The sequence below is a fragment of the Erythrolamprus reginae genome, chromosome 7 (genome assembly GCF_031021105.1).
Source record: "Erythrolamprus reginae isolate rEryReg1 chromosome 7, rEryReg1.hap1, whole genome shotgun sequence".
Classification (NCBI taxonomy): domain Eukaryota; kingdom Metazoa; phylum Chordata; class Lepidosauria; order Squamata; family Dipsadidae; genus Erythrolamprus; species Erythrolamprus reginae.
This window is the reverse complement of record NC_091956.1, coordinates 80,801,199-80,826,251: the sequence shown is the minus strand read 5'-3', so window position 1 is coordinate 80,826,251 and position 25,053 is coordinate 80,801,199. Positions and strand designations below refer to the sequence as shown.

At 37.7% G+C, this 25,053-nt stretch overlaps 1 protein-coding gene across 1 annotated transcript in view; it reads right to left on the bottom strand.

The window, feature by feature from the left end:
* The window catches only part of STPG2 (sperm tail PG-rich repeat containing 2), a 198,314-nt gene that overhangs the window by 141,808 nt on the left and 31,453 nt on the right, over nt 1-25,053 (bottom strand). Inside the window, exons 7-10 of the mRNA XM_070757988.1 lie at nt 17,126-17,230; nt 13,966-14,125; nt 6,694-6,857; nt 3,289-3,378 (exon numbers count right to left, since the gene is read on the bottom strand). Coding sequence (XP_070614089.1) covers nt 3,289-3,378; nt 6,694-6,857; nt 13,966-14,125; nt 17,126-17,230 — 519 coding nt within the window. The remainder of the gene's footprint in view (nt 1-3,288; nt 3,379-6,693; nt 6,858-13,965; nt 14,126-17,125; nt 17,231-25,053) is intronic.

Below are 25,053 nucleotides of genomic sequence, written 5' to 3'. Positions count from 1 at the left end.
CTCATCACTGGCTCAAGATTGACTCAGCCTTCCATCCTTCCGAGGTGGGTAAAATGAGGACCCGGATTGTGGGGGCAATATGCTGCTGGCTCTGTTAAAAAGTGCTATTGCTAACTTGTTGTAAGCCGCCCTGAGTCTAAGGAGAAGGGCGGCATAAAAAATTGAATGAATGAATGAATGAATGAATAAATATTTTCTTTCTTTCATATATCCTCTCCTCTAAGTTCACTTTACCCTTATATATATTACTACATGTCTATTTTTCTTCCTATGTATTTGTGTATTGGACAAATGAATAAATAAATAAATAAAATAAATAATTGGTGGGCCACTGTGTGACACAGAATGCTGGACTCGATAGCCTGATTCAGCATGGCTCTTCTTATGTTCTTATCAGTAACACATGTTGAGAAACACTGCTTTAGAGAGGATCACAGGAAAAAAGACTATCCCTCCTCAAGCCATTTGCAAGAACATAGCTTCCCTGATCTTAAACACTGTACTACGAATGGAATATGAATATTAATAATGTAAATATACATCAAAATTATAGATAAATAAATTCCCTGCCCTTATAATTACTCCTGGCCTTCTACTCTATTCTGCCATCTTAAGAATTTTATATAGCAATTTTCGGTAATTAATTTTGGGACAGCACATACCGCTTGCTTCTATTCCCACTCTATTCAGGGTTTTTAATGGTTTTTATACATTTAAAAAGCCTTTAAATTATATTTTTAATTAAATAACTATAGGAGGTCAGGTGCAACATATTATTTTCTTGGCATGTTATTATATGCACCATCAAATCAATGTTCATTATAGTCAATTAAAACATCATAACTTATAACTTATCGCATGAGGCCAGATACTAATACATATTGTTAATTAATGTAAATGCAAGGATATTATTTTTCAATAATATGACCCGAGTGAAGTATAAGCACACAGAAATAGGATTTCAGTTTATATGTCCTTTCTTCAATAAGAAGTAGTACTAGTTTTGCTGATTTTCAGTATTCTGTATATGTTTTAGTCTTTAATTTTTAATTAAGTTCATGAAAACCATGTCCAGAACTGTCTGTGAAAATACTGTTAAGATTAAAGCATACACCTTATATTGTTTCACTGCATACTGTGTCATGATACCCACTACATATTGTTTAAAAATACTGCAGTTAGATAGCTTTAAATAATGAAAAAAATGTAAGAATAGGAAATGGGAAAAAATGAAAACTAGTACTTAGTTTTCATTATAAATCTTGTTAGTCATTTGTATCTTATTTTTCCTTTTAGTGCATTATCTGGAAACATTCTGCAAGAATAAAATATACGATTTGTTCATTAGATACAACATTCTAGTTGTAGGCAATCATTCATGATATAATTTTAAATCAATCTTGAGTTTTTAAAGATATATATAGAGAGATGTAAATATAGATATAGATGTATATATCTTAAGAATTTGTTTTTCTATGTGCTTCAAAAAAAAACAAAGTATAGTATTTGAAGAAAACATGAACATTTTGAAAATCCATACAGACCGGTAGATTTAATCTTATTTAATTTTGTGATTAATATGAATTGATACTAAGCACTGAAAAGAAAAGAATTTTTAATCTGTGCTTTGAAAGTAAAGAGATTGGTTTGGGTCCCATGATAAGGAAATGATGGGTCCACACTATAATAATCTACAAGTTTTTTAGAAAATGCAATCTGATAGCAGTAGGTGAAAGCCACAGGAAGGTTGAAAATTCTGCACTCCAGAAGAAACTACAGTGATACCTCGTCTTACAAACCCCTCGTCATACAAATTTTTCGAGATACAAACCCGGGGTTAAGGTTTTTTTGCCTCTTCTTACAAACTATTTTCACCTTCCGTTGCCAGCGAAGCACCTTTTTTTGCGCTGCTGGGATTCCCCTGAGGCTCCCCTCCATGGGAAACCCCATCTCTGGACTTCCGTGTTTTTCTGATGCTGCAGGGGAATCCCAGCAGGAGAATCCCAGCAGCTTCGCTGGCAACGGAAGTCCGGAGGTGGGGTTTCCCAGCGAGGGGAGCCTAAGTGAAATCGCAGCATCGCAAAAACACAGAGGTCCAGAGGCGGAGTTTCTAGGACTTCGGTGTTTTTGCAATGCTGTGATTTCACTGATGCTCCCTTCGCTGGGAAACCCCACCTCCGGACTTCTGTTGCCAGCAAAGCGCTCGTTTTTGCGATGCTGGAATTCTCCTGCTGGGATTCCCCTGCAGCATCGCAAAAACACAGAAGTCCGGAGGTAGGGTTTCCCATGGAGGGAATCCCAGCAGCGCAAAAACGGGCGCTTCGGCTGGCAAAAGGGGTGAGTTTTGGGTTTGCATACATTAATCGCTTTTTCCATTGATTCCTATGGGAAACATTGTTTCATCTTACAAACGTTTCACCTTACAAACCTCGTCCCGGAACCAATTAAGTTCGTAAGACGAGGTATCATTGTAAATTGTAGATGCAGATAACGGAGTTTATAACAGCACTGAAAAACAGCGACTTGTGACCATTTTTCACACTTATGATCACATGATCAAAATTCAGACACATGGCAACTGGCATGTACTTATGACAGTTGCAATGTTCTGGGGTCATGTGATCATCTTTTGTGACCTTCTGACAAGCAAAGTCAATGAGAAAGCCAGATTCACTTCACAATTGTGGGGAAAAAGTTGTAAAACCAGACCCAACTCCCTTAATAAGTGTCTTGCTTAGCATTGGAGATTCTGTGCTCAGCTGTGGTCGTAAGTTGAGGACTACCTGTAATCAGTTACATTTTATAATTCCATGTTTGAATAAATACACAAGAGATAAATTGTTGCCTTTCAATCCAAGTTAGGATGAGGACTAAGAAGCAAAGTGTAATTAACACCCTTCTTAAATAGCCTCAATTAAACACCTGTCTCTCGATTATATACCATTGGGAAGGCAGATGTTTATCTAATTAACACTTCAGCTCTTAGCTGAAGAAATATGCTAGATGTGTATGTCACAATAATTTTAACCACTTGGTGTTTACCAGGTTCATAAAAATACATTGTTTTATAGGCTACTGGTGTAGTTTAAATATGCTGACATTTCAATAGCATTTTATCTTCGTTCTGTATTAAAACACTTACAAAAAATTTCCTATTTCCCATAATAAATATTGACTTCAGTAGAATCATTCTTTTGAAGTATATGACTTGCAACTTTACCTCTTACTATACTTTTTTTTAATTCCCTGCAGTATTCAGGAAAGAAATTCAGTTTGAAGATAGCTTACCGAGTGGATTACGGGAATTCTCTCAATTGCTGATACAAAAACAGATAATTCCTTTTTCTTCTTATGGGATTCTTCCACAGCTTGTTTCACCTGCAATGTGTATACATAATAATACTTTGAAGTTCAGATGTGCCTTTATAATCCAGCGCAGTCTTTTTTTGTTTAACAAATAATTATACTGTATTTTATTGTAAATCCATTTATATAAATTTATTTATTTATTAGATTTGTATGCCGCCCCTCTCCGTAGACTCGGGGCGGCTCACAGCATACAATAAGACAATTCATAACAAATCTAATAAATTTTAAAAACATTTTTAAAAAACCATTATTAAACCAGACATACACACAGACACACCATACATAAATTATATAGGCCAAGGGGGAGGGAGGGGGAACTGTGTTCAGTTCTGGAGACCTCACCTACAAAAAGATATTGACAAAATTGAACGGGTCCAAAGACGGGCTACAAGAATGGTGGAAGGTCTTAAGTATAAAACGTATCAGGAAAGACTGAATGAACTCAATCTGTATAGTCTGGAGGATAGAAGGAAAAGGGGGGACATGATCGAAACATTTAAATATATTAAAGGGTTAAATAAGGTCCAGGAGGGAAGTGTTTTTAATAGGAAAGTGAACACAAGAACAAGGGGACACAATCTGAAGTTAGTTGGGGGAAAGATCAAAAGCAGCGTGAGAAAATATTATTTTACTGAAAGAGTAGTAGATCCTTGGAACAAACTTCCAGCAGACGTGGTAGATAAATCCACAGTAACTGAATTTAAACATGCCTGGGATAAACATATATCCATCCTAAGATAAAATACAGGAAATAGTATAAGGGCAGACTAGATGGACCATGAGGTCTTTTTCTATGTTTCTATGTTTCTATGCCTGATGGCAGAGGTGAGTTTTAAGGAGTTTATGGAAGGCAAGGAGGGTGGGGGCAGTTCTAATCTCCGGGGGGAGCAGGTTCCAGAGAGTCGGGGCCGCCACAGAGAAGGCTCTTCCCCTGGGACCCACCAAACAACATTGTTTCATGGACGGGACCCGGAGAAGGCCAACTCTGTGGGACCTAATCGGTCGCTGGGATTCATGCGGCAGAAGGCGGTCCCGGAGATATTCTGGTCCGATGCCATGAAGGGCTTTATAGGTCACAACCAACACTTTGAATTGTGACCGGAAATATTGTACTGTTCAGTAAAACCTATAAAATCCCAATACAGATAAATTGCATCAAAACTAGCAAATGAGATGATTAGAAAGAAATCTCCGAGGTTCTCTCCCATCTTCAGGACATATGTTCCCCACTGTGATACATTCATTTCCTCCTACCAAGGTGTCTAAGTTACTTCTGATTTAAATTACATTTGGCTAAATGAAAGGAAGGATTTTTACATAAAACTAAAACTGCTTAGCATTCTTTTTTATTTTAGGCAATGTAAAGCTGTACATATATACAGTCATACCTCATCTTACGAACTTAATTGGTTCCCGAGGGAGGTTCATAAGACGAAAGGTTCGTAAGACAAAACATTGTTTCCCATAGGAAACAAAAGTCAATTAATCCATGCAACAACAACAAAAAAACCCCCGCAAAAAAACGCTGCCGCCCGGCTGTCACCTTTTAAAACAGCCGGGGGGCTTCCCAGCAGCCTCCCGAACGCTGAACCCGGAAGTTCGGGTTTGGCATTCGTAAGACGAAAAAAGTTCGTAAGAAGAGGCAAAATTTTTCTGAACCCCGGGTTCGTATCTCGGGTTGTTCATAAGACGAGGGGTTCATATCTTGAGGTACCACTGTATATATAAGAATATGTATAATATTATTTCTGATAAATATATGATATTATGGATATTTTACCTGCTTGGAGAATATTTATGTAACTTTTATTCTGCTCTGGATAATTCTTAAGGACAGGCTTATAATATTCTATGTCTTTTGATCCTATTTTCACAGCACTTCCTACCCTCTGCTATCAAGAGACCCATTTACATATTTATCTATAATATAATATTAGCTCTTCAGCTTGATTAGGATCTAAGGGGAACATATTTACATCTGAAATATTCTGAAGAAAATTGTCCCTACAACTAATATATTTGGTAATATGTATTCATTTCCTCTTTCACATGATTATAATTCTATTAAATTAAGCTGTCAGGGAATATTAATGGACACCAAGGTAGTCATCCTTAATATGTTTGATATTATGAGAGTATGCGTGTGAAAGATAAGAGTTTCTATTCTAATTAATATATATATATATCATTTAAGAAGGGCAACAAATATACCATTTAAGAAAGACAAACACATTTTTGAGGAGGGATAGGATTCTCAAAGGTTATAATGTTAGGAATTTTTAAATCATAGATACGTGTGGTCGGGCGGTAGGAAAAGCAAGTAGGATTCTTGGCTGCATAGCTAGAGGTATAACAAGCAGGAAGAGGGAGATTGTGATCCCGCTATGTAGAACGCTGGTGAGACCACATTTGGAATACTGTGTTCAGCTCTGGAGACCTCACCTACAAAAAGATATTGACAAAATTGAACGGGTCCAAAGACGGGCTACAAGAATGGTGGAAGGTCTTAAGCATAAAACGTATCAGGAAAGACTTCATGAACTCAATCTGTATAGTCTGGAGGACAGAAGGAAAAGGGGGGACATGATCGGAACATTTAAATATGTCAAAGGGTTAAATAAGGTTCAGGAGGGAAGTGTTTTTAATAGGAAAGACGGCAAAAAAAGACCTCATGGTCCATCTAGTCTGCCCTTATACTATTTTCTGTATTTTATCTTAGGATGGATATATGTTTATCCCAGGCATTTTTAAATTAAGTTACTATGGATTTACCAACCACGTCTGCTGGAAGTTTGTTCCAAGGATCTACTACTCTTTCAGTAAAATAATATTTTCTCATGTTGCTTTTGATCTTTCCCCCAACTAACTTCAGATTGTGTCCCCTTGTTCTTGTGTTCACTTTCCTATTAAAAACACTTCCCTCCTGGACCTTATTTAACTAACATATTTAAATGTTTCGATCATCTCCCCCCTTTCCCTTCTGTCCTCCAGACTATACAGATTGAGTTCATTAAGTCTTTCCTGATAAGTTTTAGAAAGGTACATTCAGGATACATTAGAAAGGGTGAGAACCACTGTTGTAGAGGAACATGAACAAAGCCTATATTGGACCACATCTAATAATCCATAATTCTTATTGGAAATTAGAAAATTAAGAAGGTGATAATATCTGACATTCAGATGTATAAATATTTTAAATGTAGGACTTTCATATGGCTATCATAGCTAAACCATAGTTGATCTACCAATTCTTTATGAAGATAATTACTTTGCTCTAATTTAAAGCAAATGACAGCAAAGACAGGTGGACAAAAAAAATTTTACCTGATAATCAGCTGGTCCAGGTGTAACAAAAGCTTCCCTGTTAACTAAATATAACAATCGTGGAACTGTAGATCCAAATGCTCCTTTCTTTTTGGACTCTGTAATAGCATTTTTAAAGGGGGGTGTTGCAATCCTGTAATTGAGGATATTATAAAATGCAGGACCTGCAAGTGCACAATGAAATCTAGTTAAATTAAGCAGCTTCTTTTTCTTTTCTTTTTCTTTTAAAATATTTTTTTAATTAATTTTCCACTTTTAAAAAAGAAAACACAATAGCTTCACTTGAACCAAAATCTACAAATAGATAGAATAAAATAGAATATAGAATAGAATTAGAATAGAATAGAATAGAATTAGAATAGAACAGAATAAGAATAAGAATTAGAATAGAATAGAATAGAAAAGAATATAATAGAATTAGAATAGAACAGAATAAGAATAAGAATTAGAATAGAATAGAATAGAATAGAATAGAATTAGAATAGAATAGAATTTTATTGGCCAAGTGTGATTGGGAACACAAGGAATTTGTCTTGGTGCATATGCTCTCAGCGTACATAAAATAAAATATACATTTGTCAGGAATCATGTGATACGACAATGATTGTCATAGGGGTCAAATAAGCAATGAAGAAGCAATATTAATAAAATCCTAGGATATAAGCAACAAGTTACAGTCATGCAGTCAACATATAATTGATTTTCAGTCAAACAAGAATAAAACAACTAGAATTAAGATTAGCTCGTTGTGAATCAGAAATACAGTGATGGAAGCTGAGAAACGAGCTTTAGCCTTAAGTACTTATTTCATTTAAATCTATTTAAATGGTCAGTCATCTCACAAATATGACTCTGTAGAGGTACAGCTACAGTAACACCACTCAAAGAGTTTCTTGATTTGAACAGAACTAGGTTTCTTCCTTGTTATAATTTTAGCTTTAATTTTATATTGTTCCATAATTTATATGGAATAAATTGTATAATTCATAGGTTTATTCCTTATATAAACCTGTCAAATATAATTTCACTTTTATTTTTCTTAGGTAAATATACTTTATGTTAATATGATATATTCTAATAATAAAGAGGTTTTTTGCATATTTCTTTATTTATCTAATTTAAACAGCTGCCCATCTCACCAAAAGTGATTCTGAATGATGTACAATAATATTGGTTCAAATAAACATTAAGGTACAAATTATGTTTAAGTTTTACAGTAACTTAAATTATAATTTGAAGCAATTTTAGTATATGCCATCTATTTCAAATTACAATAATGCTCAATGAGCTGCCCCGAGTCTATGGAGAGGGGCAGCATACAAATCTAATAAATTATTATTATTATTATTATTATTATTATTATTATTATGTCAGTACAACACAGCAAACGAGATCACTATGCTGGATTTCGTATTTCATCACCAGTCGGGCGCTTCCCAAGCACCTAGGACTGCGTGATGTAGCGGCGAATTATGTTTGCCGATCCCAGTAAAGCGGCCTTTTGCAATTGACAGATGGAGATTTTGTCAATTCCGATGATTTTCAAATGTCCGCTGAGATCCTTTGGTACTGCGCCCAGCGTGCCAAGTACCACTGGAACCACTTTCACTGGCTTGTGCCAGAGTCGTTGCAGCTCGATTTTTAGATCTTCGTATTTCACTAATTTCTCTAGCTGCTTCTCCTCAATTCTGCTGTCTCCTGGGATTGCGATGTCGATGATCCATACTTTCTTTTTCTCCACGATCACAATGTCTGGTGTGTTATGCTTCAGAATTCTGTCAGTCTGAAGTCGGAAGTCCCACAGTAGTTTTGCTTGCTCATTTTCGACCACTTTTTCAGGCTTATGATCCCACCAGTTCTTTGCCACCAGTAAATGGTAGTTCCGGCACAAGTTCCAGTGGATCATCTGTGCCACAGCATCATGTCTATGCTTGTAGTCAGTCTGTGCGATCTTTTTGCAGCAGCTGAGTATGTGATCGATTGTTTCATTTGTTTCTTTACAGAGTCTGCACTTTGGATCGTCTGTTGATTTTTCAATTCTGGCTTTGACAGCATTTGTTCTAATGGCCTGTTCTTGTGCCGCCAGTATTAGTCCTTCTGTCTCCTTTTTAAGTGTTCCACTTGTAAGCCATGACCAGGTCTTTTCTTTATCCACTTTGCCTTCAATCTTCTCCAAGAACTGGCCATGCAATGCTTTGTTCCGCCAACTGTCCATATGGCATTTTTTATTATTATTATTATTATTATTATTATTATTATTATTATTATTTGAATATCGATTAAGAATTCACTCTATATAGATTGCTCTGAACCACTGAATCCTATCAATAAAGAACTTCATATCAACTTCAGTATTAAAAGTGAACTAACTGCCAAAAAGACCATTGAAATATTAATTCTAGGCACAATGTAAACTGGAAAAAGAATATATCAGATGACTTTCTCATCTTATGCTTCACACTATGGCAGAGAAAAGCTTACACTGTCACAAAACAGCTGAAGCTGAACAGATTTGGATCCGATAAGGCGTGCTTGAGAAGCCATCTGCAGAGACCTTGAACACCATCTTGACTTCAACAGATGGAAAGAAAATGATAAATCAAAATATAAAAAATACTGATGCAGAAACTCTAACTACTTGAAACCCATAATACACAACTTCATCGGGCAGGAAATTCCTCCAAAGCTACGGTAAATGTTGTGTTCAGCAAAAAAAAGAAAAGAAAAAGGTTTGTGTTAAAGATAAATGACAAATCTCTTGTGGGTTGGAGGACATAAGCAAAGGTACGTCCTTGAGTAGCAAGAGAAAGAACGTAGAAAGGGCAATATATCAGAAGCTGTTTTCAAGGTAACTAAACGAAGGAAGGTCGTTCTGTCCTTTAATGATCAATTTCATTTATATTTGCTTGCAGACAAACATTTTCTACAATGAAAATGTAATTCAAAAAATAGAATCCGACAAAATATGGACTCCCTCAAAAGCTGCAGAAAGAATGCTTATTCATAGCATAATATTTCCCAAATATCTACAACTAGCCTATTTAGTAGTTGATTATTATTATTATTATTATTATTATTATTATTATTATTATTTATTGGATTTGTATGCCGCCCCTCTCCGCAGACTCGGGGCGGCTAACAACAATGATAAAAAACAACATGTAACAATCCAATTTAATAAAACAACTAAAAACCCTTATTATAAAAACCAAACATACACACTAACATACCATACCTATGATTACCTATAGCAGTGTTTCCCAACCTTGGCAACTTGAAGATATTTGGACTTCAACTCTCAGAATTCCCGAGCCAGCGAATGCTGGCTGGGGAATTCTGGGAGTTGAAGTCCAGATATCTTCAAGTTGCCAAGGTTGGGAAATACTGACCTATAGAAACCTCATCTCTCTTTTTTAAAGAAGCCTCACTCATTGCTTTCTTTTGTTTGTTTGTTTTTAAAAACAGCACTCTTGAGAATAACATTAATAGATACTATTTGTCTTAGGAGTGACCGTCATAGTGCTGATGACCTTTACAATCTTAGGATAACTAGCAACTAAAAACAAGGATTAATAGCTCTTTCAGACTGTCAACAAGGGTGACCTTGTCAGAGATAAAGAGTATGAAGAAATGACATAGTTGCATATTTTCAGATAGCCTAGAATATTTCCATGCTTGGATAATAATAAGTTATTTAGAAACATAGAAACATAGAAGACTGACGGCAGAAAAAGACCTCATGGTCCATCTAGTCTGCCCTTATACTATTTCCTGTATTTTTATCTTAGGATGGATATATGTTTATCCCAGGCACGTTTAATTCAGTTACTGTGGATTTACCAACCACGTCTGCTGGAAGTTTGTTCCAAGGATCTACTACTCTTTCAGTAAAATAATATTTTCTCATGTTGCTTTTGATCTTTCCCCCAACTAACTTCAGATTGTGTCCCCTTGTTCTTGTGTTCACTTTCCTATTAAAAACACTTCCCTCCTGGACCTTATTTAACCCTTTAACATATTTAAATGTTTCGATCATGTCCCCCCTTTTCCTTCTGTCCTCCAGACTATACAGATTGAGTTCATGAAGTCTTTCCTGATACGTTTTATGCTTAAGACCTTCCACCATTCTTGTAGCCCGTCTTTACTTTTAAAATTATGGGACCAAAATCCTATGCACCTACATTTAAAAGCTCATCTACTCTTTATAATTTAGTGATATCCTGCAGATTGGTGGGTGGCCTAAGGACGCTCCCTCTGCCCTTTTTAACTTTTCAATCTTTACATTTTTAATTTTAAGTTGGTTTTAATTAGATTTTAATTCTGTTTCAATTCTGTTTTTTATTTGTGAGCCACCAAGAATCACTTATATGATAAGGGCAAAATAGAAATTAGACATACAGAGACCGACCGACAGACAGACAGACAGACAGATAGATATGGAATTTCCAGAATCCTTTTTAATAACTTTTCTGTAGTTTTTGCAATATTTCCTGATCTAAGATACACAGTTGGTTTAAATCGATTGCAAGTCGATTCTCAATTTCCCTCGCAAAGAAATATTCAGAATAAAGTTTCCTTGGATTGAGACAGCATTAAAGAATTTTATAGATATAAAAAGAGAACACGGCTGAAACCGGCAGATTCCCATAGCAAAGAATACGACCTCCAATTTTGCTTTTAATTTCCCAAAGGGAAAATGCACCCAGTGGTTGTATCCGTTTCACCATGTGTTACAAAAACTAAAATGTGGAAAGGAGCAGATGGAGGTTAATGACTAAAATCTGACCCTTGAGGGGTAGAAAACTAAAAAGGTAAGAAATTCAACTCTGAAATCAGAAAAGGACTGAATGACAAGAAAGTTAACTGTCATTCAGGAAGTCACGTTTGACCTAACAGTCTAATGTAGCAGCATATTTCTAATAAGAGCCATGAAGTGTTATGAAGGAAGAGACAGAAAACTATTATTTAGTAACTATTATTCAGATAATGATTAAATAAATAATGCCCCAAAGCCAATGCAAAATAAGTATTAAAATCTGCACAAAAGGTATTCTCAATATGCAAGTAGCATTATAGCATCAATATACTCTATAAACAACTACGTTTCTTTTGATCCCTTTGTAATATCAGCATGAATACAAATTGGTTAATTAAATTATGCAGTTATTTTTTTCACTTCTTTAACTATAATTGTATCAATGAAAGCAAATCTAGCTTTGGAAGTTTGGATTACTGAAGGTGTATCGGATCTTTATTGTCTAAAATTATAATGAACACAACATTATTAGAAACATAGAAACATAGAAGACTGACGGCAGAAAAAGACCTCATGGTCCATCTAGTCTGCCCTTATACTATTTCCTGTATTTTATCTTACAATGGATATATGTTTATCCCAGGCATGTTTAAATTCAGTTACTGTGGATTTACCAACCACGTCTGCTGGAAGTTTGTTCCAAGGATCTACTACTCTTTCAGTGAAATAATATTTTCTCACGTTGCTTTTGATCTTTCCCCCAACTAACTTCAGATTGTGTCCCCTTGTTCTTGTGTTCACTTTCCTATTAAAAACACTTCCCTCCTGAACCTTATTTAACCCTTTAACGTATTTAAATGTTTCGATCATGTCCCCCCTTTTCCTTCTGTCCTCCAGACTATACAGATTGAGTTCATGAAGTCTTTCCTGATACGTTTTATGCTTAAGACCTTCCACCATTCTTGCAGCCAATTCTTGTGTTGCTTTTATTTATTTATTTATTTATTTATTTTTATTTATTCTTTGTCCAATATACAATACATATGGAAGAGAATAGACATTAAGTACTATATATAAAGATAGAAAGTAAAAAAGAAGAGAAGTAGATGGGAGGAAGAGAATATATAAGATATAAGAGATAAGGAGAGAATATACCGTAGTTTTCGCTCTATAAGACGCACCTGCTGATAAGACGCACCTAGATTTTAGAGGAGGAAAATAGAAAAAAAATATTTTGAGCCAAAAAGTAGGCTAAAATATTTATTACAATAACACTCTACTTACGAGCTGCTCGAGATAAGAGCTGGGAGGGGAGAGACATTTTTGTTTGTCTCCCGAGCTCACATCCGGGATACGAGCCGAGAGGAGCCGCGCCCCCCTGACGCTTTCGGCGGCTTCCGAAGCGACGCTGGAAGGAAGGAAGGCAAGCCAGCGCCCGGCTCCTCTCGGCTCGTATCCCGGCACTTGGTGAGCGGAGAGGCGGTCGCCTCCCCTGCCGCCCCACTCTGGGGGTCCTTGGCTTCTGCTGGGGGTGGGGGGATCCGAACACTGTCAGGGGGACTGTCGCCGGCAGGGAGATAGGGAGCGCGCGCAACCGCCCGTGCGCCCCCGACATTTCCAGCACCCCCCCAACCCCCAACCCGGGTTCGGGGGGGTGCTGGGAAGCCCCCCAGGCCGGCTGCGATCTTTTAAAACAGCCGCGCCGCTTCCCAGCTGACTCCTGAAGCCAAAAGCCAAAGGCGAACTTCCGCGCTTCAGGAGTCAGCTGGGAAGCGGCGCGGCTGTTTTAAAAGATCGCAGCCGGCTTGGGGGGCTTCCCAGCACCCCCCCCAACCTCCAACCCTGCATCTTCGCTCCATAAGACGCGGCTGATTTTTCATCCTACTTTGGGAGGAAAAAAACTGCGTGTTATGGAGCGAAAAATACGGTATATGATAGATAGATAGATAGATAGATAGATAGATAGATAGATAGATAGATAGATAGATAGATAAGGAGAGAATATGTATGATATATAAGATAAGGGAAGATAATTGGACAGGGGACGATAGGCACATCAGTGCACTTATATAAGCCCCTTACTGGCCTCTTAGGAACCTGGAGAGGTCAATCGTGGCTGTTTGTGGCTGTTAAGCTGAGCTGCTAATTTGATATTTCTCATCTTTTTCTATCCTGAAGGTATAAAGCTAGATTGCACATCTATAGCTGAAAAGATTCACCTTATGAGATCCTATTTATCATATTTCATAGTGAATGAATATTATGTATGTATTACATACATATTCCTTTTAAAAGAAAGTTTGGATAACTGATATTTTACTAGTGTCAAAGCAAATTTGAATTTACGAACCAGCAGACAGTTCAAAAACTGAAACCGCTTTACAAGACCTATGAAACCTCAAGCACGGGCAATAGACCAAAAGGATAACTAAGAGATGGAAAGGTACATCAGAAGCCAAGCCACTCTCCAGGGTTCCACTTCTGACAGATTAGGGGATGAAGATATATTGATATACCTGGTGATGTTTGAAATCTGGAATCGCCGGTGAATCGAACTGAGGTATGGCCAAATGGGATGCTTTTTGATCTACACGGTCTTTTCAGACATTCGAGAGCAGAGCGTGTTTCATTATATGTTCCAGGAGCTGGAGTAGAAGGTTTCGGATGGGCAAACCTCTGTAAGGAAATGCAAGAGAATATAAATATAGAAGTAGCAGGCAAATCATTTATTTAGCTATTGAGTAAAGAAACATCTGTTATAGTATAAGCAAAACGGAGTCAATGGAGAAGCTGGCAGTAAAATTGCAACTCATAATCACGTCATCTTCTCTGGGTCCCGTCAACTAAGCAATATCGCTTGGCGGGACCCAGGGGAAGAGCCTTCTCTGTGGCGGCCCCGGCCCTCTGGAACCAACTCCCCCTGGAGATTAAAATTGCCCCCACCCTCCTTGCCTTTCGTAAGCTACTTAAAACCCACCTCTGCCGTCAGGCATCGGGGAACGGAGATACTCTTTCCCCTTACGCCTTTACAATTCTATGCACGGTATGTATGTATGTTTGGCTTTTTATATTAATGGGTTTTTTAATCATTTCTAGTATCAGATTACTATTGTACACTGTTTTATTGTTGCTGTTAGCCGCCCCGAGTCTCCGGAGAGGGGCGGCATACAAATCCAATAAATAAATAAATAAAATAAATAAATGTCCTAACAACTATTGCTGATTTGTTTAATGACCATGTCAGAAATGAGATTGTAACTGTATTGCAATCACATCATGTCTTGCTTAGTGATAGAGTTGCCATTCCCAATTGTTGTTGTTAACTGAGGACTGTTTGTTTGTTTGTTTGTCTTCTTTGCCACCCAATCCCAAAGGACTCAGTACAACAGTATGAAATTATAAAAACAATGAAAAGAAGTCAAATATAAAAAGTAAACTGTAAAATCTTAATTAAAAATCATAATTAACTAACCCGTCAACAGGCATACATGACATTCATACAATATGGCCATGATCGTTGTTGAATTCATGGCCCCCAGGCCTGCCGGCAAAGTTCGCGGAGAGGGGCGGCATACAAATCTAAATAATAATAAATAAATAAAAGCTAGGTCTTCGTGGCCTTACGAAAAGCCAATAGGGTGGAAGTTGATTCCATAGAGGCGGGGCAGCTACAGAGAAGGCCCTCCCCAGCGGCCCCGCCAACCTGCATTACTTGGTCGATGGGACCTGGAAGAGGCCAACTCTGGCCTTCTTATAGGTCTCTGGGAGGTATTTGTAGCCAAGAAAATGTGCTTTCAGAGGCAACATAAGCTCTATTTATTATATAAGTTAATGTAATGTTTTGTAGGACGTGGCCAACCATTTTGACAAGCAGGACAGCAGGACTCTAGTGACAGCAGCAGATATAAGTTACTTTTCTTTTCTGTCTAAATTATGACACTGAACAGACACCAGAGAACTGGGGCACAGCTTACACTTCAATCCTGCAAAACTACTTCTGTTTTTATCATTGTAATGGAAGCAAGAACCTATGGGTATTGCTATTTCAGCCATTCCTAAGCTACCGGGTCTTAGATGCATAAAGATAATTATTAAAACTACATTGCAGCAAGAGATTAAAATGTATGTGTCTGTCTGTCTGTCTGTCTGTGTTATTTAACATCTCATCTGCATAACATTGGTTGCCGATCAGTTTCCAATCACAATTCAAAGTGTTGGTTATGACCTATAAAGCCCTTCATGGCATCGGACCAGAATATCTCCGCACGAATCCCAGCGACCAATAAGGTCCCACAGAATTGGCCTTCTCCGGGTCCCTTTGACTAAACAATGTCGTTTGGCGGCCCCCAGGGGAAGAGCCTTCTCTGTGGCGGCCCCAGCCCTGTGGAACCAACTCCCCCCGGAGATTACAACTGCCCCCACCCTCCCTGTCTTTCGTAAACTATTCAAGACTCATTTATACCACCAGGCATGGGGGAACTGAGATAGCTCTTCCCCCTAGGCCATTACAAGTTATGCATGGTATGTTTGTGTGTATGTTTGGTTTTAAAATAGGGGTTTTTTGTTGTTTTTTATTATTGGATTGTACATGTTGTGTTTATTATTGTTGTTAGCTGCCCTGAGTCTGCGGAGAGGGGCGGCATACAAATCCAATAAATTATTATTATTATTATTATTATTATTATTATTATTATTATTATTATTATTTATGGATCTGATAAATAATCTAGCTATTGTGGTTGGCTCTGGCCCAGCTCCTGCCCCAGGGAATGTGGAGGTGGAGGCAGGGGAAACATCAACATGTCCTAGGCCTGTTTTATTGCCGACAGAGTCAGGTAGTACAGTTTCCTCGGACGAAGAAGGTGGGGGTGACTTGGAAGAGGAGGGCTTGGCACACAGCCCAGGCAGTCACTCTCCCTTATCTTCGGTCGATTCGGATGACGAAGTGTTAGACCCACGCAGGCGCAGACTTATGCATCGAAGAGACCAATTGGGGAAATATTACAGGAGATAAGAGAGGCCACCTGTGTTTGGGTGGGGCTCCAGCAATTAGAGCTGCTGCTATAAGTAGCAGCGTGCTAGTTTGGCCGTTGTGGAAGAGTATCTGATCGCAGTTCTTCAGGATCGTGCCTCGCAGCGTCTGAACTTTGTTTGTGGATTTTTCACGCCTTTGGCACCAAAGCAGAGTAAAGTGTGTGTGTGTTTCACTTCGTGAGAAGAAGGAGGGCTGTGATGTTTCTTCACAGCTACTAGCTAAGTACTTAAGGACTGATTAAGGGACTTGTACAGCCGACAAGGTTGTTTTGGGGAAGAGTGCTCTTTGCAATACAAAAAGGGTGCTTTGTTTCTTTTGAATTTTGTGATAAAGGACATTGTTTTGAATTTTCAAACGTGTGTGTGTCTGAAATTTGTACCCGTGAATTTTTGGGAGGCTTCTACCAGAGAGCCCGGCAGAACACTAGTGAATAATGAGAATCTATAAGAAGTTCTGAGCAAACAGTCCGCCTACCGCTATTATGTTCTATTTAATGTATTATTAAGTATCACAAAAACCCAACTGCAGACATTCCGCTACAAACAAAATCCCATAAAACTGTTCTTCAAATTTTTCAAATAGGCTAACAATGATATTTTTTAAAAGTTGCCAATGAGAAAGAGCTGTAATAAAATTTTTACCTCCGAAAGAGAAAGAAAAGGAACGTGAGGAGCTTCGCCTTTCATGATGCTACCTCCCTTACCAAATTCACTTTTTATATTATATTGCCCAGGACCTGGAATACCCTGAAAAACAGAAAATAAAATAGATGAAACATACAAACATATGACAGCAACTAAAGTTTTAGGGAGACCTAACTTTGAAGGATTACTCATTCCACTGTGAAGTTTTTAAAAATAATTGTTAAATTTTATAAAGCATAGTAGACAACAACTGAAGGATTGTTACAAGAGAAAATGAGGCCACCTGTGGTTGGAGGTGGGGCTGCTGTAATTAGTGCTACAGAGAAAAGTGCAGCCTGGTGTTTTAGCCTCATGGCAGTTTATCTGATTCATTGTTTCATCAAGATCATGGTTTGTGCTGTTCAGGATTGTGTGTGTGGACTCTCTGGACTTTAGAATTGGACTCAATTTCCCAGTTATTGGGTGAGCAATTGGACTGCATTTAACCTGTGCCTTGTGTGTACCAGAAAATCCCTTTGACATTTAAATCTCTGGGGGCTGTTTCTGTTTTTCTGTTTATAAAGACTTTTGGGTTTTCCTTTTATCATGTGGTGTGTGTCTTCCTGGACTAATTACCCTGTAATTACGGGCAGTTGAGACACCCCGGCAGAACAGTTTTGGAGTTCTGGGAGATTAGGTTTATTAAGTTAATGAGAGAGTTTTCGATGTAAAAAGAATTTTAGTGAAAAGTTTCCAATGCTTAGTTAGTTATTGTTTAAAACATGCCTTCTATCTCACAATATAACAAAGTTTTCAACTGACAGTATTCGTTTATATAATCGCCACATAAATTTTACTTAACTCAAGATTGAAATGTATCCTGTGCTTCAATAAAAGAGGTAAAGCTATGCTATATGGACAAAACAAAGGCAATTGAATTCTACAGGACAGAAATCAGCTAAATATGGTAAAATGTATGCTATGTAGCTATGAGACTGAAGCATATTGTGGCTATCAATCAAATTATATAAGGGAAAATGTGTTCAGATTTAGGTTATTAAGATCTCATGGTACAAAATATTGCCTTTGGAATATGTATCAATTGCCCAACCTGAATAGAATATTAATATATCAGGATGGCATTCAGATTACTGTCCAAAGAGGGAGATTGTGATCCCCTTATATAGAACGCTGGTGAGACCCCATTTGGAATACTGTGTTCAGTTCTGGAGACCTCACCTACAAAAAGATATTGACAAAATTGAATGGGTCCAAAGACGGGCTACAAGAATGGTGGAAGGTCTTAAGCATAAAACCTATCAGGAAAGACTTCATGAACTCAATCTGTACAGTCTGGAGGACAGAAGGAAAAGGGGTGACATGATCAAAACATTTAAATATGTTAAAGGGTTAAATAAGGTTCAGGAGGAAAGTATTTTTAATAGGAAAGTGAACACAAGAACAAGGGGACACAATCTGAAGTTAGTTGGGGGAAAGATCAAAAGCAACGTGAGAAAATATAATTTCACTGAAAGAGTAGTAGATCCTTGGAACCAATTTCCAGCAGACGTGGTTGGTAAATCCACAGTAACTGAATTTAAACATGCCTGGGATAAACATATATCCATTGTAAGATAAAATACAGGAAATAGTATAAGGGCAGACTAGATGGACCATGAGGTCTTTTTCTGCCGTCAGTCTTCTATGTTTCTATGTTTCAAAGCATTTGTATAATAATAGCATGTTTCTAGACTACCTGCAGAATTCACACAAACACAAATATATATTTCTTGTATTGAGAGCTTGTTAACATTGCTTGATACATATCTTTATTTTAGACAGAATGGTAGATAAACTCATTGGATAGGGAATTTTGACAAAAGAACAGAACTCAAAATACAAGTATACTGTTAAAGGGATGGAATGTTGTACTTAAGAAGTTATAAATATTAATAAGAAAATTAGCATCAAAATAAAATTAATCTTGAGACCTTACTTGCTGAAAATTTCACCAGGAGATAAATATTTTATTCTTTTTAAGAAGTCTTTCTCAGTAATCACTAATGAACCATGATTACTATTTACCTTTCACAGCAGTTCTATCATTTCCCCCCATTTAAACCTCTCTCAGAACTGTTGCAGTACCACTGCTTTTTTCTCATCTTCTGAAAGCCATTAATGGAACCAAAAACACTATCCAATTCAAGGTCAAGTAAATTAAAAACAGAGCTCATTAACTTACTTTTCTTTTTTCTTTTTTTTTTTGAAGAAAAAAGTGAAAGAGGTATTGTTCGTTGAAAGTATTTCCCTTTTGAGAAATAATCTATTAGAAAATTGGAAACTGGATTGAAAAACAATATCACTCATGCCCTCATCACCTCGAGGCTCGACTACTGTAACGCTCTCTACATGGGGCTACCTTTGAAGAGTGTTCGGAAACTTCAGATCGTGCAGAATGCAGCTGCGAGAGCCATCGTGGGCTTCTCTAAGTATGCCCATATTACTCCAATACTCCGCAGTCTGCATTGGTTGACGATCAGTTTCCGGTCACAATTCAAAGTGTTGGTCATGACCTAGAAAGCCCTTCATGGTACCGGACCAGAATATCTTCGGGACCGCCTCCTGCCACACGAATCCCAGCGACCGGTTAGGTCCCACAGAGTCGGCCTTCTCCGGGTCCCGTCGACTAAACAATGTCATCTGGCGGGACCCAGGGGAAGAGCCTTTTCTGTGGGGGCTCCGACCCTCTGGAACCAGCTCCCCCCTGAGATTAGGATTGCCCCCACTCTCCCTGCCTTTCGTAAACTCCTTAAAACCCACCTCTGCCGTCAGGCATGGGGAAACTAAAACATCTCCCCCTTGCCCATGTTGTTTTGGTGTTTGATTGATTGACTGTGTGCCTGTTTTTTAATATATATTGGGACTGTTTTATGAAGATACTAACTTAAATTGTAATTAGATTGGTGGGCATTGGATTTGTTACTATGTACTGTTTTTACTATTGTTGTGAGCCGCCCCGAGTTTGCGGAGAGGGGCGGCATATAAATCCAATAAATCTAATCTAATCTAATCCTTCTTGTTACTCCAATTTATTGAGAATTCATCTTTGTTCTTGTGTCATGCAAAACTCAATGAAAGCCATTGAGAACCCATTCTGTCCGGTTAAAAACGCTGGGAAACCCCACCTCCAGACTTCCGTTGCCAGCCGAAGTGCCCGTTTTCGCGCTGGTGGGATTCCCCTGCTGGGATTCCCCCGCAGCATCGCACAATCCGGAGGTGGGGTTTCCCATGGAGGGGAGCCTCCGGGGAATCCCACCAGTGCGAAAACGGGCACTTCGGCTGGCAAAACGGGTGAATTTTGGGCTTGCATGCATTAATCGCTTTTCCATTCATTCCTATAGGAAACATTGTTTCATCTTATGAAGTTTTCACCTTACGCACCTCGTCCTGGAACCAATTAAGTTCGTAAAACAAGGTATCGCTTTATTCTTAAATGTCACTTATAGCATAGAATTTTATATTGTTGGCTTTGTATTTTTTTATGCTGTAAGCTGCCCTGAGTCCCCTGGTGAAGGGCGGCATAGAAATCCAAAGAATAAATAAATAAATAAAAATAAATAATCCCACCTCTGGTTGGCTAACCCCACCTCCAGCTTAGGTCATTGGATATGAGTACTCCAAGGACTTTGAGAAAGTGAGGGTCATTTACGATTTTTAGATTTAGATTTTTAGTTTCAGAAGTACCTTGTCATGTACTACTGAATCAAAGGCTTTACAAAAGTCTATTTATTATTTATTTATTTATTTTAGATTTGTATGCCGCCCCTCTCCGCAGACTGCATCTATTGTTTTACCTTGATCAAGTTGAGCGGTCCATATATTTTTGCAGTGTAAGAGTCGCAGATTACAGGATAATTTTTTTCCTGAAACCTAATTGTTTGTTGAAGAGTAGGTTATTACTTTCTAAGTGGAGTACAATGGATTGGTTTATGATTGATTCCATGACTTTGCAGGTGACGCAACCCAAAGAGATTGGTCTATAATTTTCAGTGTTACTTGGATCTCCTTTTTTGAAGATAGGGATGACTGTGGCTAGTGACCATAGGTTGGATAAGGAGCTACTCTTGAAGGATTTTTTTTAAATTATGCTTGGAGGCTCAGCCAAGGCTGTGGAGAGCTTTTTTAATAAGTATGCACATAGTCCATCAGGTCCAACAGACAGAGATGGTTTTAGGTTGTGAAATACCTTTCTAACATTATCTTCTGTAAAATCAATTTGTGTTAGATCGTTGAAGTTAATTGACTAGGAAATATTGGGCATGAGCCATTGCTATTTAGAAAGACTGAGCTTAACTATGTGTTAAACAGGTTGCTTTAACTGTTTCATCTTTATTTATTCATTCATTCATTCATTCATTCATTCATTCATTTATTTATTTATTACATTTGTATGCCACCCCTCTCCGAAGACTCAGAGCGGTTCACAACAATAAAACAGTACAAATCCAATTGATTAAAACAATTTAAAAACCCAATCATACATCTCATACATATCAGAATAATCTTTACCATTCCGTCCTTTAAGGGGTGGGATGGATCTTGAATCTTTTGAGTTGGTTGTTTACAAAGTTAGGAAGGCACACGTGGACTTTGTGCGTAGAAGATTGTTTTAAATATTAATAAGTTTAATATTAATGTACATACCTAGCACTTTGGAGTATTGTAGGATATATGTCACATAAGAGAAAACCTAACAATCATGCTATAAAATGACATTTGTTCAAATCACTCACTCTATTTCATAATTCAGATGTTTCGAAGCCATACATTATGTTTTTTTTATTTATTTATTTTTGCCCAATACTCAATACATATTGAAGAGGTTAGACCTGAAGTATTATATATAAAGAAAAGATATAAAAGTAGAGGAGAAGATATATGAAAGGAAGAAAAGATATATGATATATGGGATAAGGAGAGACAATTGGACAGGGGACGAAAGGCACACAAGTGCACTTATGTACGCCCCTTACTGACCTCTTAGGAACCTGGAGAGGTCAATCGTGGATAGTCTAAGGGAGAAATGTTGGGGTTGACACTACTGAGTCCGGTAATGAGTTCCACGCTTCGACAACTCGATTGCTAAAGTCATATTTTTTACAGTCAAGCTTGGAGCGATTAATATTAAGTTTGAATCTGTTGCGTGCTCTTGTGTTGTTGCGGTTGAAGCTGAAGTAGTCATTGACAGACAGGACGTTGCAGCATATGATTTTGTGGGCAATACTTAGATCGTGTTTTAGGCGTCGTAGTTCTAAGCTTTCTAGACCTAGGATTGATAGTCTGCTTTCATAGGGTATTCTGTTTTGAGTTGAGGAGTGAAGGGATACAAGGAATAATTTTCACACTGTATCTTGCAAATGGACATCGAATAAGAGACTGTGTAACTGGGCAAATATTGGAGTACAATAATAAGCTTAACAGTCTGGTTGGAAATTATCAACTTGTGTGTCACAATATGTTTCTCCTCTGTTTCTTTTTCCCTGCAACACTACTGCTCAATGGCAAACCCCAAATGTGAAATGATAAAGGTCGCAAATTCATGTCTAGCATCTCCAGTTGAAATAATTTTAAGCAGCAAGCCTCAGGAGGGCCACTGCTGTTGTTTTGAAGAGTTTCTGAATAGACAGAATTGGGTTAAACAACATAGGATCTGACTCAAACGATCCATCTGTTAAACTACTGAAGTTTGCAGATGATGCAACAGTGATCAGACTCATTCGAGACAATGAGGAATCCGCATACAGACGGGAAGTTGAACAACTATCCTTGTGGTGTGCATAGTTCCCTCTAAGCTGAGCAGGTGAGCAATCGCTCAATTAAAAATCATCATCAACTCAGAGTTTTCCAAACCTGCCCAGAAGCCGAGAGGGAAATTTTATTATTATTTCTGTGTCGCCCAGTCCCAAAGGGACTGCCGCTCAGACACTATACTTTTCCGCCCACCCCAAAAAAAATTTAGAGAGAACACTGGTGGTGTGACCAGAACAATCTAGAACTGAACACACTCAAAACCATAGAAATGGTGGTAGACTTTAAGAGAAACCCTTCCACCTCTCACAATACTAGACAACACAGTATCAACAGTAGAGACCTTCAAATTTCTAGGTTCTATCATATCTCAAGACCTAAAATGGTCACCTAACATCAAAAACATCATCAAAAAAGCACAACAAAGAATGTAGATCCTTGGAACAAACTTCCAGCAGACGTGGTAGATAAATCCACAGTAACTGAATTTAAACATGCCTGGGATAAACATATATCCATCCTAAGATAAAATACAGAAAATAGTATAAGGGCAGACTAGATGGACCATGAGGTCTTTTTCTGCCGTCAGACTTCTATGTTTCTATGTTTCTTTCTGCGCCAGCTCAGGAAGCTCAAACTGCCCAAGGAGCTGCTGATCCAGTTCTACAGAGGAATCATTGAGTCTGTCATCTGCACCTCTATAACTGTCTGGTTTGGTGCTGCAACCCAACAGGACCGACACAGACTTCAGAGGATAATCAGAACTGCAGAAAAAACAATGGCTGCCAACCTGCCTTCCATTGAGGACCTGTATACTGCACGAGTCAAAAAGAGGGCGGGGAAAATATTTACTGACCCCTCACATCCTGGACACAAATTGTTTCAACTCCTACCCTCAAAACGTCGCTACAGAGCATTGCACACCAAGACAACTAGACACAAGAATAGTTTTTTTCCGAACGCCATCACTCTACTAAACAAATAATTCCCTCAACACTGTCAGACTTTTTACTAAATCTCCATTTCTATTTCTACTAGTTTCTCTCATCATTCCTATCATCCTTTTCCTCCCACTTAGGACTGTATGACTGCAACTTGTTGCTTGTATCCTAAGATTTTTATTAATATTGTTTCTTCATTGCTTATTTGACCCCTATGACAATCATTAAGTGTTGTATCTCACGATTCTTGACAAATGTATATTTTATTTTATGTACGCTGAGAGCATATGCACCAAGACAAATTCCTTGTGTGTCCTATCACACTTGGCCAATAAAAAATTCTATTCTATTCTATTCTATTCTATTGTCATATATGAACATATACAGTTACGCTTTAATAGTTAACACAGTTCATTACTGTGTGATTCTAACACAGTGGCAAATGTTATTTTATTTTATTTGCAAAGTGAACAAAAAATACAGTGTATATCATTTATGGGTGGAATACACAGTGTTCCCTCGATTTTCACCGGTTTGAACTTCGCGAAAAGTCTATACCACGGTTTTTCAAAAATATTAATTAAAAAATACTTTGCAATTTTTTCCCCTATAGCACGTTTTTTCCTGCCCAATGACATCATATGTCATCGCCAAACTTTCATCCACCTTTAATAAATATGTTTTTAATAAATTTTAATAAATAAACATGGTGAGTAATAATCTAAATGGTTGCTAAGGGAATGGGAAATTGTAATTTAGGAGTTTAAAGTATTAAGGGAAGGCTTGTGATACTGTTCATAGCCAAAAATAGTGTATTTACTTCCGCATCTCTACTTCGCGGAAATTCGACTTTCGCGGGCGGTCTCGGAACGCATCTCCCGCGAAAATTGGGGGACCACTGTATTTTAATCAACTGAAATAACACTGTAAGACATAATAAATTTCAGCACCACCCCTTACCCCAAGTTAAACAATGAATGCTACTTTTTATGTGCCAAGGACTAGTGACTATTAAATAAATCACTTCTACCATGAAATATTAAAAGCGTACCTTTATTATCCTATTAATTTGCTGCATTTGTAACTTTACAAGTGTGTGTTTTATTCATTCTGATGTATATTATTTCTGACAATCAGGGTAACTGTATTCTTTATTAAGCGGACTAAACCTATTTAATCAGTATATACCTTCTTCTC